This window comes from Sus scrofa, chromosome 3, assembly GCF_054392235.1.
Source record: "Sus scrofa isolate SSC_HxYL_T2T_F1_AM1 chromosome 3, Sscrofa_HxYL_maternal_Yorkshire_Landrace_v2.0, whole genome shotgun sequence".
Taxonomy (NCBI): Eukaryota; Metazoa; Chordata; class Mammalia; order Artiodactyla; family Suidae; genus Sus; species Sus scrofa.
The window spans coordinates 65267083-65284525 of NC_139385.1; the positions used below are offsets into that span (position 1 = coordinate 65267083).

A 17443-nucleotide genomic window follows, 5' to 3' on the forward strand; every position below is an offset into this window, starting at 1 on the left:
ACCACCACAGATAAGGTCTGACTTTAGTTTAAAATAATTTTCTGCTTTGAGCTACTATTTTCTTCTTTCCTTTCCCTGTCAAATAGGAAAGGAAAGTTCTAGAATCTTTCAGCAGGAACCTGTTGTGCAAAAATCTATCGTGTTAACTTTTGCCATTTCTGAGCTTCTAGCAGTAAGAAGGGCAGAGAGAGCTGGTGTGACGTTTGACAAGGTCAGAAGCAGAAAGGAATCCTTGCTACTACTCTTCCCTCCTCACCCCATTCCTGATGGCCCCCTAATCCCAGGCCACACAACGGGACACAGTGGGATGTACCACTTGGCATGCCAGCCTATGATGACCACCCCAGGGGAGCCTCTGCTGCTGGGAGCCTTTGGCCTCCTGCCCTCTGCCTGCCAGGTCTCTGTTGGCCAGGCCTCGCTCAGAGGCTGCCTCTTTCACAAGACTAGCCATCACCTCCCAGATTCTCATTCTGGCCCTTTCTAACACCACCGCATCCTGAGAACATTCAGCTTTTGTCACATGGAGACAGAATCTGTCATATGGAGATTTCTTTTTTCTTTTTTGTCTTTTTAGGGCCGCACCTGCAGCATATGGAAGTTCCCAGGCTAGGGGTTGAATCAGAGCTGCAGCTGCCAGGCTACACCACAGCCACAGCCACAGCCACAGCCACGCCAGGTCTGAGGCACATCTGCAACCTACACCACAGCTCATGGCAATGCCGAATCCTTAACCCACTGAGTGAGGCCAGGGATGGAACCCTCATCCTCATGGATACTAGCTGGGTTCGTTAACTGCTGAGCCACGAGGGGAACTCATATGGAGATTTCTGAGTGGTGGGTAAGCACCAAGTTCTGGAGTCAAAGTGCCCGAGTTCAAATCCCAGCCCCACCACGTGCCAGCTGTGGAACCTTAGCCACTCTATGCCTCAGTTTCCTCATCTGTGAACAGGGCTAAGTCGCTATTTTCTTTTTTTTTTTTTTTTTTTTGTCTTTTGTCTTTTGTTGTTGTTGTTGCTATTTCTTGGGCCGCTCCCGAGGCATATGGAGGTTCCCAGGCTAGGGGTTGAATTGAAGCTGTAGCCACCGGCCTACGCCAGAGCCACAGCAACGCGGGATCCGAGCCGCGTCTGCAACCTACACCACAGCTCACGGCAACGCCGGATCGTTAACCCACTGAGCAAGGGCAGGGATCGAACCCGCAACCTCATGGTTCCTAGTCGGATTCGTTAACCACTGCTCCACGACGGGAACTCCTAAGTCGCTATTTTATAGGGTCATCATAAGGTTCAATAAGGACAAGGGGAGTGGACCTTCTAAGTGCTTTACACATATTAATGCATGGAAGGGACTCTTCATGGTGCCTGGTACATAGTAAGTGCTCAATAAACAGTAGCATCTTTCTATTAGACTCCAATGGATTAACAAGAACAATCTCTCAACACAGTTATAAACCCTTAAGGTTAAAGAATCTCACATGGTCCATGTGAATCACCACGTTGTCTGTGGACAGGTCCGGGGCTTGAACTGAGTAGTGAGCAAGTCTGAATTGAAGTGAACTAAACCGAAGGTGGAATTCCTAAAGGGCAATGAATCCTTGGCATCAGAAAAGCACCAGAGCAGAGCGGGGACAAGCTTGGGCTCTATGCTCAGTTGAGCCTGGTGTCAGCCCTCCTCCGCATCTCACTGGCTAGGCCACCTCAGTCTTGTCCTCTGTCTAGTAGAGGTGACAGGGCAGGTGTATGCTGACTGGTACCAGGCAAGTCTCGTATCCACCCTTCCCTGGTACCAGGGAAGTCTCGTAACAAGGGTGCCAGTGAATGAATGGTAAGTAAAAAGGGGGAGGAAGATGACGATTTGGGTACAGGCTGGACAAGGCAAACTGAAAGTGAAGAGAGGTTAAATCTGGGGCTCACCCCCACTGGGGGATCAGGGCTCACATGGTGTGCATCTGGGCTTAGGGCCATGTGTAGGCACTTAATCAATGTTCAAATGAGCCTGTCGTTAATACATTAGATTCCAGGTCATTTCTGGCCCTTTCAGAGTAAGAAAGTAATTTATAAAGGTGATTCTAATTGCTCCATAAGTTGCAATCAGAAGAATTCCTCACTTACTTTCTAAGTTCCCTTTGCCACGCATGGCAACTGGGCAATCAGATAATTCCAAGAGCAGAAAGCAGAACAGTGCAAACCCTGTGGCCCCCGAACAGTTCTGGGCTCATTCGCTGGACATTCAGGAAACGCCGCATCTTCACTTTCCATCAGGGCCTCTCCCTGCCCCATCCTGTCCACTCAACATAATCCCTAAGCAGCACCTGTCTCCTGATATCAGCCAAAATACACCTGGCTGATTGAACGGGGTGACTTGTGTATTGCTCACATCGGCCTCATCACTACTCTAGCCTGAGATCAAAATCAAGATGAAAGCCCGCTCCTGACTCCTTTGTGCTGGGTGAGAATCAGCCTCTTCCAGGGTTCTCTCACCGCACCCTGGAAATGGTGCAGGGAAATGGGCTGAACCGCAAAGGTCCGACAGATTTGGGTTGAAGAAAGGCATCTATCTGCCTTGCCAAGTAAAGGATGCTTTCCTGGGTTACAACACACAGCAACCTGCAAAGGGAAAACATGGACCACGGCCTTGACCTCCACAAGTATCCTTTGCAGAAGCAATGGGAGCTGGGAGGGGCTTCTGAGGAAAAGTAAGACTCAGGATGACGTGGACTCCTGGGCACAAGTGGGCTGGACTCATCACTGCAAGGAGGGCAAGCTGCCCACAAAGTCAGGCGGGGACCGCTCCCGCGCATGCGCAGCTAAGGAGAGGCCGCCGTGGTCCTCCAGGGTCCTCCTGGCCGTGATTTCCCGTGCATGGGAACCCAGGGCAGGCTGGTCCCTCCTCATCATATCTACTGCACATTGACCCAAGTGTGGAAGAGGGGCCATGGGGGCTAAGCAGTCCGCTGGGGCTTGTTGGGAGGAGAGAAAAGACTAATTATCCCAGTTATTCCCACAGGATGCTGGTACAGCTTCATTCCAGGTCAGGCTCTGTGGGAATAAACTGTGATGCTGCACGAAAAGGAAGGCTGGCCAAACGCCTCCAGGGGCCGTCAAAGGTGTACCCTCTACCAGCCAGGTGCTGCTCTGTGGGTCAGTGCCTCCTGAGTGGGTACCAGAAAGCCAGTGAGGTTCAGGCCAAGAGGAGGAGATGTGAGGGAGATGGGGGGAGAGGGGGAGAAAGGGGGAGAGAGAGGAGGAGAGGAGAGGGGGAGGGAGGGGGAGAGAGAGGGAGGGGAGGGAAAGAAAGAGGGATACAAGAAAGGGAAGGAGAGGGAGGGGGGAGGGAGGAGAGAAGAAGAGGGGAAGGGGAGGGGAGGAAGGGGGGGAAGGGAAGGGAGGGAGAGGGGAGGGGGAGGGGGAGGAAGAAAAGGGCAGGTGGAGGAACAGGAGGGCCCTGAACACCTGCACCTCCACCTCTGCACCCTCCTACTTAAACTACCCTGGTTCCCCAAGGCCCTCCTGGCCCAACAACGTCCTCCCAGAGTATTTCAACCCCCTGCTCCTTAGGCTCATCCCTGTCGCTGAGCCCCTACCACCAGCAAATGTCACAACCTACTGCATCTTAGCCAGGCCTCAGGGATGCCCTAACCCTGCCCCATCTCCAGCCTACAGCACACATTCCTCCACTAGTTCTGGACCCTTTGCTCCCCTGTGGGCATCTGTCAGCCTTGGTAAAGGCTCTGAGCTCTGAGCTCTTGGCCCAGGGCTCCTGGGTGGTCTTCTGGGGCACTGAAGGTTAAGGACCTGCACCACAGCCCCACTCCAGGTCTTGCTTTGTCAAGACCACAGCGCCTTGCTGGGTCCAAGACCACACAGGCCCATTCCCGCCCCCGCTCTGGACACCCCTGGGGCTCAGGCTCAGCCTGGTAGAAGGCATTCCTTGATCGACCTCACACACTGGCCTCCCCGCACCTGCAGTGCCCCGCCCCCCAACCTGAGCTGTGAATTAGTTTCCAGGGGAGAGGACAACACAAATAGGCAAAGGCCCTCCGGGCAGAAACTCACCGGTAGATGCCCAAGCAGTGGCGTGATGCTGTCAGAAACATAGAGGATGCTGCCGTCCGTTGTCACTGCGATGATGAAGCCATCTAAAGCCTGCAGAAAATGCAACAGTTGAGAGCTCCTCAGTCATGCTTTTACAGAGGAGGCTGTTCCTGAAGCCAAGGACCCGGGGTTATGACACTGAATTTGTTTTGTAACCTTTCAATTATTTCCACTACTAGCCTCACAGCAAATTCTGTCTTGCACACAAGACAGTTTCTTTCTTTCTTTCTTTCTTTCTTTTTTTTTTTTTTTTTTTTTTTTTTTTTGCTATACCCATGGCCTACAGAAGTTCCCAGACCAGGCACAGAACCCATGCCACAGCAGTGACAATGCTGGATCCTTAACCTGCTGACCCACCAGGGAACTCCACAAGACAGTTTCTTACACAGCATTTGTGGATCCCAGGTAAAGTGCTCGGAAAGCACAAGATGACTCAGTGAGAAATGTGACTTCCTGGTACCAGAGAACAAAATTTACTGTGGAAATTACCTAAGTAGTTTTTTTTTCTTTTCTGGCTGCCCTGTTAGCATACAGAGTTCCCAAGCCACAGATCAGATCAGAGCCACTGTTGTGACCGACCTACCTACATTTAACCCACTGTGCTAGGCCGGGGATCAAACCTGCATCCTGGCATTGCAGAGATGCTGCCAATCCCACTGTGCCACAGGGGGAACTCCTACCTAAATCATTTTAATGATACTTGTACATTTGGACTGAATCAGAACTATCGCAATTACCATTAAAAGATGTCGGTGAGGAGTTCCCATTGTGGCATAGCAGAAATGAATCTGACTAGGAACCATGAGGTTACAGGTTTGATCCCTGGCCTCACTCAGTGGGTTAAGGATCTGGCATTGCCGTGAGCTGTGGGGTAGGCTGCAGACGCGGCTTGGATCTGATGTTGCTGTGGCGCAGGCCTGGAGCTGTAGCTCTGATTGGACCCCTAGCCCCGACTGGACCCCTAGCCTGGGAACCTCCAAATGCTACGGGTGAGGCCCTAAAAAAAGCAAACAAAACAAAACAAACAAACAAAACATGTCAATGCTATCTTATGGTTCCTATCCCCCTATCCCCAGTATCACTTTGAGTTCATGATAAACATTTATTAAAAGATATCAGAACTCACAGAGGCTTTAGAAACAGAAAGTTTGCCTTCTGGTCAGGGTAGAACTCTGCCTGCATTCAGTGTCATAGACATACCTCCTGAAAGATGGCTTTGGAAAGAATATTCAAATGAATCCACCCCAGTGCAAAGTAAGGCCTGAGGGGAAAGGGCTCTGTAAAGCAACGGTGTCCATGAACACAGCTGGTCCTGGGGATCCATGTGGGGGACTGGTCCCAGGACCCTGTAGACACCAAAATCCTTGATGCTCACGTTCCCAGAATCCATGGATCCCACATTCTCGGATGCGGAATTTGCAGACTGAATTTCAGAATGTCTAAGAAATTCCTTTGCTTAAACGCTTTTATCAAGTGCCTGCTATATATTAGGTGCTCGTGACAGAAATGAGAAGATGCCCACTGTCGATGTTTTCTCACAGACACGTTTGGCTGTTTTCAGATTGCTTATCAGGTGCTCAGAACACGTTCATAAGACACATGAGAAAGTGGATTTCTAACATCCAGACTACCTTCACCAGAGAATGGGGTCAGACTGGCAACTGGCACACCGAGAAGACAGGAGATTAAACACAAAGCCCATCTCACCCCAAACCAGTCTGTGGCGGGGTGAAATGCTCAGGGAGCCCATCACTATAAATTCTGACTGTTTCTTCACTGTCTGTACCATTGAAATACCATCTATCCCAAGTATGGGACTACTTCCAATTTGCAGGGGGAAAAAAAACCCCAAAGTGAAATGTGTTTTTGGAAATAGGTGTTTAGATAGTTCTGGGAACATTTTGCATGCACTCAGCTAGACCCTCCCAGGTGTCACCGAGCAGCTGCACAGCCAAAGGGCATAGGTTCTCTCAGGGTGGGGAAGTGAGGCTGAGCGTGCTGCCCCAGGACCCGGAAACAGTCCAGTCAGCACGTGGAGAGGGGCACCAATAGCATGTGGCACACGGTTCTTTTCACCAGGACAGGTAGCACGAGGGTCACTTATTATTTCATAGGTATTGCAGGGTTTAGGACTGAGAGATATAATGAAAGCACATTTCTGAAGTGGACCTCCTCCTCCTGGATGATATCTGTGGCTTCCAACTTTGCCCCTGCTGGGGACAGCCAGCAAGATCTGGAGACACTTCTGGTTGTCACTTCTGGGGTGGGTGCTCCTGGTGTCTAGTTGGATAGAGGCCAAGGATGCTTTAAGACACCTCTCCTATAATGCACAGATGTCTCTACAATAAAGAATTATCAGGTCCAAGAACGCCATTAGTCCCGAGCCAGAGAAATCCTAGAGTAGATGGGTCTTGGTGAACAGAGAAGTATATCGTAGTCAGTTTTCTTTCTTTTGCCCACAAGTATTTTACCAAATTTAAAAACAAATCATATTTGCAACACTCCTGGAGGTGAATTACTTTTAAGAGGTGTGGGCGCTGTTGATGACGTCAGCTGGACTGTTTTAGAAAAAGCAGATTAGGCTATCAGGAAAAGAAGCAGCAATACAAATTATCTTCTTGCACAAATTATCTTCTTGGCCCCCCTTTGGATCTGTAAAACAAGTGGCTGTTAAAAAGCTGAAGATATTTATAAACAGAAGATAACGCTAATCAGCCCATTGGCATTTTCCATCAAACACATGAGAACTGCACTGAGTCACTGCTTTAAGAACACGTGTTATGGTTTTAAAAGTCCCATCGGCAGCACTTGAGAGTGACTCAATGGAACGTGTTAGAAAAGCAGTGTGTCCCTCTTGTTGCAACAGGGACCTCTTGTTGCAATGGCGGAGCCTCAGAGATTCTAGAGATTCCATAATGGCCTGAGTTTCATACCTGCCTCACATTGGAGGGAAACAAAACCACCCTTTCTGCCAATTCCTGGTTCTGATGGAATGTTTCTCATCTTCCCTGCGACAATCTCTGGGCCGGGAGAAAAGACATACTCCCTAAGTGCCAGTCAACCAGAGTGCTTCCTTTTTGGGGTTTACTTGTTCCAGGGCTTAAAGCCACCATCTTGGCCAACATGGTTGGTTGGTCGGCAACCAAGTTACTGTTGTTCTATGAAATTCCACAACGTTCAGAGTTCTCCTGGAGTCTGGTGTGGGGCCTTTTGGGGAGAAGAGAAGGAGGGCTTCACGTCCGGAAGGTAACAGCGGTGCAGTTCCCTGAGGCCACATGGGTTCTGTCCTGCAGTCCATCCTCATTTAAAAAAGGAACCTCTTGGTTTCAAAGACATGGCATCTGGATTCCTCATGGTCCCTGAAATGGCTCTGCACAGAGGAGGGGGACGTGCAGCTGGAATGGGATGCACACGATGGAGAAGTGCATCATGGGAAATGACAGCATCCTCTCTTGCGGACCATCCTGGGGAAGGTTAGAGGCTCCAGATCCCCATCACCTGGTCTCTGTCTATGGATGAGCAATGGGGTGGAATAGAAGCCTAAACCAGACAGAGATAAATCTAAGGTTCTGGTTGTTGGGTTTCCCAGATGCTGCAAACTGCAATTTACCCAGAAGGCCTGCTTAGTTCACAGGCTTAATTTTAAGTCCAATTCATTCATCTAGCATGATTTCCTTTCTTTTTTTCTTTTTATGGCTGCAGCCATGGCATACCGAATTTCCTAGGCTGGGGGCTGAATCAAGAGTTGCAGCTGCTGGCCTAGGCTGCAGCCTCAGCAACCCCAGACCTGAGCTGCATCTTCAACCTACACACAATTCGCGGCAACGCTGGATCCTTAACCCACCGAGCAAGGCCAGGAATCGAACCTGAATCTTCATGGATGCTATGTCGGGTTCTTAACTGCTGCGCCAGAACAGGAACTCCCAATTTCCTTGAGATTAGTTTCAAGGAGTCTACACTGGGAGCAGAAGAAAGTACATAAAGTATATCCATACAAATCTAAAATCTTCTTTCTCCAAAACCTCTAGTTACCTAAGTCTCATTTCAGCCCAAATTTTTATCCATTTCTAACTTTATGAAAGTTTTGTTTCCTCAAATACTTTTGATACCTTGAAACTCACTGGGGGAAAAAGGGTTGTATTACAGGCTCTTAAAATGAGGCTGGGTGCTATAGGGTTCTGGATTTTAATGACTTCTCCCTAAGAACTAAAAGATAAAATGATTTTTGTGAAGTAGCATAATGATACATTAATTCAACATTATATTTCACAAGTTGCTCTAAATTTAACATACTTAACATGCATTGCTTCTGGAGAAAGTTCTGTATTTTCTTTAAATATAGTTCACTTGCAGATTTAAGTATCGTTCACTTCATGCAAATGTTCATTAATGCATTTATATTTCATAATATTTGGACATCTTCATTCTGGCATTTTCTTCCTCCCGTACTTTCTGTTTTCTGCATAGTTAATCTATGTAAATTAAAGTTTACATCAGTCTTATATAGGCACAGAAGACGGGATAGAGAAAGACGTAGCTACTCTCTAAAACTCTGCCAGGAATGATAGACACAGCCAGCGTCTAACTCCCTCTGGCTCAACTCATCTGTCCTAGTTTTCTTCTGCTAATTCAAGGGCCCAGACATACTGCGTATGAGCCTTTCTCTCCACCCACTGTCATGTCCACGCACTCCCAGTCTCATCCCCAGTTTAGAAGTCAGCACCGGCGGCCGGATGTTTTCACAGCAACTTATCCTTGTCTATACCGAGAGGTTTCACCCACATAGAAACTCAACCTTGAGGAAGGCCATGCGCTCCGATCAGCCAGATTTCCTCAAATACAGCCCAGCAGATGGGAGAGGGCACTTAACTTTCCAGAGGGAGACATGTGAGCGTCCTTCCTGGTACAGAGAGAGTGTATGCTGGGTGGGGAGGCAGTCACATAGCCACATGTCATGCGGATGGAATAAGAGCTCAAGTTAAAAGCATAACTTTCTTTTTTTTTCTTCTTTCTTTTAGGACCACACTTGCAGCATATGGAAGTTCCTAGGCTCAGGTTCTAATCGGAGCTGCAGCTGCTGGCCTATGCCACAGCCATAGCCACAGCCACGCCAGATCCAAGCAGCATCTGTGACCTACACCACAGCTCACGGTAACACTGGATCCTTAACCCACTGAGCGAGGCCAGGGATCGAACCTACGTCCTCATGGATACTGGTTGAGCTCTTAACCTGCTGAGCCACAATGGGAACTCCTAAAAGCATAATTTTCAAAGAAGGATTTTGCTTTCAAAATGTGTCCTACTAAGGAAAAAATATAATCATGGCATTATATTCTACATAAATAAAGTGCAGAGATGTCATATTTCTCTCCCCTCCCCCTCACTCTCCCAACCTCCAATTCTGTCCTTGCCTGGCTCCCCCACTAGGTGTCCTCTAGTCTGGCAATGTGAGTGGGTCTGTCCTACAGTCATCGTGGCAACGGTACACACTCACATTAAGTTGGGGCTTCCTGATTCTACCAACTTGGTAGTCAAAACAAAGAGCAAGCAGGTTTCAAGAGGCTGTCTGTTCTCAGCCCTCTTTCCAGGATCAAGAACGGCTATTTACTTTGGGCACTGGGTCTTATCTGGAACAAGCAATCCATTAAGCTAATTGGAAAGTGCATCTCACCTCCAACATCAGCTGGGTGAATTCTTCATTACTGAGGAACGAAGGTTTCCAATCCTGCTGAATGTCACAAATTTCCGTTTGTGCTGAGACTTCTAAAAAAAAAAAAAAAACAGCAACGTAAATAATCTTTTAGATTCAAAGACACCTAGAAATTGGAATTAACAAATGAAGCATATGACAGTTCTGCGTGATTTTGTGTGAATGTGTAGTTTAACGAAAGAAGCTGATATGAGGACATGTTATTCTGATCACCAAGGACTGGGGACTTGGGACATGATGAACCCATGTCCTTGACATTTTCACACCCTTTTGATGAGGTTTATGGGGGGAAGCACCCCACACTCTGCATGAGATGTAGCTGTGGCTAGCAGGGGGCATGATGCCCTTGAACTTCTCCGTGACAAATCCCATCCTTGCTGGCTGCAGTTAGGTAGCTATTGCCTATCAAGGCAGCAGTAACAAGGACAGGGATGGAGAGGCATAGCCTTAGGCTTCTTTTTCACAGTCAAGGTGAAACAAAATGCTTTAGGGTGCTGGGACTGCCAAAGTTCCAGAAACATCTTAGGTGTGTGGTACATAATCAATGTGTCTGTGCAAAACTTTCATTCAAAAAGAAACACTTGGGAGTTCCCATTGCGGTGCAGTGGAAACGAATCTGACTAGGAACCATGAGGTTGCAGGTTCGATCCTTGGCCTTGCTCGGTGGGTTAAGGATCCTACGTTGCTGTGGCTGTGGTGTAGGCCAGCAGCTATAGCTCCGATTCCGACTCTAGCCTAGGAACCTCCATATGCCATGGTATGGCCCTAAAAAGCAAAACAAACAAACAGACAAAAAACCCCAAAACCCAAAAAAACCCCTAAAAGATACATGCACCCCTATGTTCACTGCAGCACTATTCACGATAGCTCAGACATGGAAACAACCTAAATATCCATTAACAGATGAATGAAAAGGGTGGGGAAAAAATGTAATTGTAATATATACATGTAAGGATAACTTGATCCCCTTGCTGTAAAGTGGGAAAATAAAAAATATATATATATAAAATAAAAAAAAAGAAAAAAAAAAAGAAGATGTGGTACATATACACAATGGAATACTACTTGGCTATAAAAAAGACCAAGATAATGCCATTTACAAAAAAGACCAAGATAATGCCAGATGCAACTAGAGATTCTCAAATTAAGTGAAGCAAGTCAGAAAGAGAAAGACAAATATCATATGATATCACATATAAGTGGAATCTAAAATATGGCACAAATGATCCTATCTACAAAGCAGAAGCAGATCAGGGACAGGGAGATCAGAGTTGTGGTTGCCCTGGGGGAGAGGGGAGGAAATGGGATGGTCGGGGAGTTTGGGGTTGGTAACTGTAAACTGTTACCTTTGGAGTGGATGAGCAATGGTGTCCTGCTGTACAGCACAGGGAACTATGTCCAGTCTCTTGGGGTCGAACGTGATGGAAGATGGGATGAAAACAGGAATGTATATGTCTGTGTGGCTGGGTCACTGTGCTGTACAGCAGGAACTAACACACTGTATGTAAATAAACTATATTCTAAGAAAAATTAAAGAAAAATTTTAAAAAGAATATAATGGATTTTTTAGCATTTCCAGTTACTGAGGTACAATGTACTATACAAATACATGTTACCGAGTTGTTTTTAAGGCCAAATTTACCCTTCTCGAAACTTTTTGGGGTTAATCTGTACTTTGCCTGTTTCACGTTAACTACCTGGTTCTGCTATTATTCATATTTGTAAATTTCATAGTCATGGGTCTCCAGAGGACTCCTTAAACACTCTAGTTCTGCCTTGTTGTTTTTTTTTCTTTAATATAGTTGACTGACACTGGTTTTTGCTATTCATGATTTAGAGTAATTTCATTTTGCTTCACCACTTGGTAATTTCATGTAAATTCTTAGGATTTTTGTCAAGTTTGGGAAAACACCAATCAAGGTTCTTTCCTATAAGAACTGTAAAATTCCAGATCATTTCACTTTTTTTGGTTCCCTGAATAATCTTTGGGGCTCTTTTTCTGGTTGTTAATTTTGATTTTTATATGATTTTTCAAGGTTACTTTCCATTTATTTAAAGCGTATCAAATACTGGCTGTATTTCCCATGTTGTACAATACATCGTTGAGCTTACATTATACCCAATATTTCTACCTCTCACACCTGCACCCCTATATTGTCTATTCTTCCTCCAATTGGTAATCATTAGTTGGTCCTCTGTGAATCAGCTTCTTTTTTGTTATATTCACTAGTTTGTTGTATTTTTTATTTTTATTTTATTTTTTTAAGCTTTTTTTTTTCCCCCGCCTTCTCTAGGGCCACTCCAGCGGCATATGTTGGTTTCCAGGCTAGGGGTCCAATGGGAGCTGTAGCCGCTGGCCTACACTGCAGCCACAGCAATGCGAGATCCAAGCCGAGTCTGCGACCTATACCACAGCTCACGGCAACGCCGGATCCTTAACCCACTGAGCAAGGCCAGGGATTGAACCTGCAACCTCATGGTTCCTAGTCAGATTCGTTAACCACTGCGCCACGACAGGAACTCTTGTTGTATTTTTTAGATTCCACATATCACACAGTATGTGCCTTTCTCTGACTTATTTCACTTAGCATAATGTCCTCCAAGTCTATTCATGTTGCTGCAAATGGCAAAATTTTGTTCTTTTTTAGAGCTGAGTAGTATTCACTGTGTGTGCGTGTGTGTGTGTGTGTGTGTGTGTGTGTGTGTGTGTTAACATACATATACCACATCTTCTTTATCCATTCATCTGCTGATGGACATTTAGGTTGCTTCATGTCTTCTGCCTTTTGGAAAGAATTTTTGCTGTATCACTAAACATCTCTGATAAGATTATTATGCGTAGTACAAATGCTATACCGAATATATATGTTTTTCCTCCATCTTTTTCTTTTGTTTTGTTTTGCTTTTTTAGGGCTGCCCCCATGGCATACGGAGTTTCCCAGGCTAGGGGTCGAATCAGAGCTACAGCTGCCAGCCTACACCACAGCCAGAGCAACACCTGATCTGAGCCGCTTCTGTGACCTACACCATAGCTCATGGCAATGCCGGATCCTTAACCCACTGAGTAAGGCCAGGGATCAAACCTGCAACCTCGTGGTTCCTAGTCAGATTCATTTCCACTGCGCCACAGTGGGAACTCCTTTTCCTCCATCTTTAATCAATGTTTTGCTCCCCTTTATGCAGTAAGAGTCTTCTTTAGGGATTATTTTCTTGGCGCTAAAAAAAAAATCCAAGTACCTATGATTCATCTCTTGTCTCAAAGTGAATCATGTGCTGTTTAATGACTTCCTAGAAAATGTGAATTGTTCAGGCAGATAATCAATAAACTTTAAAGTAGAAGAGACATTTAAAGCCCTTCTCCTTTGACCCTGGTCTGTTGGTAGTTTCTCATCATGGAGCTTGTTGAATACGTCCTGCTGTCTGAGTGAATGAATCTGAATGAAATCAGTGTTTCTGGTGAGCCTCCGCTGCATATCACGTGTGACTCTGCAAACTTTTATGACTTCAGTCCCCCAACATTCCCTGCAATGCCTGGCTCTGCAGGGAAGAGTCCTTCCTTCTCGATTTTAGGAAGCATCGCTGATACTGTCATACACAGCTGGATTTTTGTCTTTCATGATTTTGAAGGAGCACAAGAAAGCCGCTAACAGCTGTTGGTCACTGAACACAGGAAGAAACCCAGGAAAGGAAACCATGTTGGCAGGCAGTCAGCCAGCAGTGCAGACGGGGCCACCAGTGAAGGCCAGAGTGGGGACCCTCAAAGCTGGTGCCACAAGAGGCTGCACCCAGTGTAATGCATCCTGGGAAGCAGATGTGGGGTGCTCAATACAAACCTGGCCAGTTTTTGTTCTGGGGTGCCAGCTGAGGCAAGGAGAGGAGGGTGAAACATTCAGTTCCTCAGACAATTGGGTGCCTCCTTTTGACCATCTAGCTAAGAGATGGGCCAAGGCTATGCTGATGAATTAATCCCATAAGTGTCCCGCCCTTTCCCCAACACAGACGCTCCTCTGCAAAATTCTTTGGACCGTTAGATTAATTGTTTGCCCAGCAGAGTCTTTCTGGCAGCCCACATTTGATTTAGATGAGGTCCACCCAACTTTTGTTTTTTTATTTTTTATTTTTTTTGTCTTTTTTGTCTTGGGCCGCTCCCGTGGCATATGGAGGTTCCCAGGCTAGAGGTCTAATCGGAGCTGTAGCCGCCAGCCTATACCACAGCCACAGCAACGCAGGATCCAAGCCGCGTCTGCAACCTACACCATAGCTCATAGCAAAGCCAGATCCTTAACCCACTGAGCAAGGCCAGGGATCAAACCTGCAACCTCATGGTTCCAGGTTGGATTTGTTAACCACTGAGCCACAGTGGGAAATCCAGGTACACCCAACTTAATGGTAAAGGAAAATGAAAGACCCATTTCTTTTATATAAGTAGCTTGCAGATCATTTGATAGGTCTGGATACTTTCTAAGCAACAGCATAATAACACTGGAAGCTGCCATTCCATTCTCTTTGATTTTCAGCAATCTGATTACCGCCCTTGCAAGTTAAGGCTTCACTCATAGCATATTAAAAAAAAAAAAATTAGGTTAGATACAATGTCTCAAAGCAGGCTAAACTGGGAAATATAAGTCAGTGGCTTTGTTTGTTTGTTTGTTTGTTTGTTTTGCTTTTTAGGGTCGTACCTGTGGCATATGAAGGTTCCCAGGTTAGGGGTCTAATTGGAGCTGTTGCTGCCAGCCTATGCCAGAGCAACAGCAATGCCAGATCCGAGCCATGTCTGCAACCTACACCACAGCTCATGGCAAGGCTGGATCCTTAACTCACTGAGTGACATCAAGGATCAAACCTGCAACCTCATGGTTTCTAGTCGGGTTCATTTCAGTTGTACCACGACGGGAACTCCAGAAGTCAGTGTTATAATCACATCTCCGCTGGCATAGGATGAGACCAATGCCATATGCCACAGGTGACAGGGCAGGGTTAGCAAAGCAATAAAGTCAATATGGTTTCTAGAGGCAAGAGAAGCACAACCATCTGCAAGCAATTTTTAGGGCAACACTACAATTAACACCTGAACCCCCAACGTCTTCTATAGTTTAAGTTGTTGTTATGCTCTGGAACACTCACCTCCCAATAGCACCTGCTGTGCATGAACCAGCAGTACGACTTTAGGCTATATGTGGTCAAGGACGATTCTAGAAAACGGGACAAAAACTGTGTTGGACCGGGTGACAATCACCCTGTCCAATGGGCACATTTCTCCTTGTTCTGCAGCCGTCTCCACCCCCACCCCCACCCACTAAGGCAGACACAATGAAGGGGCACTCATGAGAAGTGGGATTCAATGTTGGGAGAAAACAATATCAAATCAGTGGAGACTCGACAGGGAGGGGAACACATGCAGGTCAGCCTGGCCCCATAGAAGGAACATTTAGACAGACAGGGATAAAGCTGTCCAATGTGCCTTGCTACTTACATAATTTAGGGGCTTCTCTCTTGTAACAGATACTGATGACACAATATTTCTCTATAGGAAATATGGTCACATTCTCACTTTGATTTGAATTCCTTCAAAGAGGAAAAGCATGCATTCTAGAGATCAAGGTTTATCTCCCAAGTTGAGAAAATAGGGATGCTTGACAGATTATTGAGGCAAGAGCTAGATAATTATGACTACCTGAACCTAATCACTGTGCCTTATATATCACGTGGCCTCCCTTCAGAATGAAGGCAGAAAGCACATCTACATCTGCGGTTCCTAACCCTGGATGCATGCTGGTATCACCTGGGAAGCTTTGAAAACACTGATGCTTAGAAGATGCAGTACACATACACAATGGAATATTACTCGGCCATTAAAAAGAATAAAATAATGCCATATGCAGCAACATGGATGGACCTAGAGATTGTCATACTGAGTGAAGTTAAGTCAAAGACAAATATCATATGACATCACTTATATGTGGAATCTAATAAAAATGATGAACTTATTTACAAAACAGAAACAGACTCACAGATCTTGAAATCACATCTGTAGGGGGAAAGGATAAATTAGGAGTTTGGGATTAACAGATACATACTAGTATATATAAAATAGGTAGCTAACAAGGACTTACTGTACTCAATATTCTGTAATACTCTATAAAGGAAAAGAATCTGAAAAAGAATGTGTATATATATGTGTGTGTATATATGTGTGTGTATGTATATACATACACATTCTTTTTCAGATTTATATATATGATTTACTTTGTTATATGGCTGAAACTAACACAACATTGTAAATCAACTACACTTCAATAAAATTTTAAAAATATATCGATGCTTGGGCCTGACCCAGGGGTATGGTGATAAAAGGTTCTCCACCCCTACAACAGCAGGGTTTGCCCCTTTCCATGGTATAAATTCTCAGACCATAGCTCATTTCATGCTACCAACTTGATGTCAACCGGCTTGCAAACCTCTGGAAAATTTAACAATGGTCTTTCGCAAGTTGGTATGAGCTGTTTCCAGCTTACGACCCAGGTTCCACTTAGAGATTCTGATGTGTTAGTCTGTGAGATGTGATCCAGTTCTATGTATTTTTAAAATTCTTAGGCAATTCTAAGGGGTCACCAACGGTGGAACCAACAGTCTAAGTGGGGCCACACAAATGAGTAGCTATAGTGTGGCTATGATAGCTGTAGCTATAAGAGCCCCATAAATCACCTCGTGCGGAGAAGCAGTATGGTATAAAGTAAAACACATAGGCTCTGGAGGCAGAAGGTCTGGCTTAGATTCTGCACTTTCCTGGCTGTCTGATGTGGGCAGCCCAGTATCTCTTGCCTCAGCTGCCTCATCTGTGAAATCGTACTAACTCAAAGGGCTTCTGGGAGGTTCAGATGAGTTACTCTATAGAGCCCTTACAACAGCACCTGCCTGGCTCAAGGTGAGCCCTGAATGAGTGCTGACCATGCTATCTTCTACCCCACTGCAGATGCCTGTGGGGTTCATGTCCCTTTGGATTATAAGTAAAGAAAACTTATTGTTTGCTTTTGTTTTTTGCTTTAATCCAAATTTTGGTGCAACAATTCTATGTCTCCATAAAATCTGTCACGCACTTTTCTATTTTATTTTGAATATGGAATAAGGATGAGTGAGATCTGGGAGTGATCTTGGTTGCATTTAAGTGGGTTGTGTGGAGTAAGCTTTTATCTTATGAAAAAGGCAAGATGGACACAGGCACCCCTGCTGTCAGGGGGCTGCATTTCTGCTGACTGATCCTCCCAGGTTCCAGATTTGACAATTCTATAATTCCACAGAGGACAGAGCCCAGCATAAATGTCACACTGATGAACTTGATCCCAGCTGTCCTATTTAACAGCTGTCCTGCTTCTCAGTGGCATTGACCTAGTTTGAGTAATTTGCACAAAATATCTTGGTAATCAAACCAACCTGCTATTCAACTGGGCTAAATCATTATTTAGGAAATATAACCATTGTGATTAATTTATTGGGGCAATCAAATACTGTTGCAATATTTTATTGTGCTCCTGCTTGACTGTTCTTCCCTGACTTTTAACAAAAGCAATGAACATATTCTTTACTCTTCCCTGGGCAGCTTTGGGGAAAAAAGAGGATATATAAATACTGCCACATTTGC

The 17443-nt window shown here is 45.6% G+C and overlaps 1 protein-coding gene across 10 annotated transcripts in view; it reads right to left on the minus strand.

Annotated features, from left to right (window-relative positions):
- Positions 1–17443, minus strand: part of NPAS2 (neuronal PAS domain protein 2) — a 192629-nt gene that overhangs the window by 59121 nt on the left and 116065 nt on the right. For all 10 annotated transcript variants that reach the window (XM_085018627.1, XM_085018629.1, XM_085018633.1 and 7 more), the window contains 2 exons: positions 9766–9857; positions 4056–4145 (listed from right to left, as the gene is read on the minus strand). In XM_085018627.1, coding sequence (XP_084874753.1) covers positions 4056–4145; positions 9766–9857 — 182 coding nt within the window. The remainder of the gene's footprint in view (positions 1–4055; positions 4146–9765; positions 9858–17443) is intronic.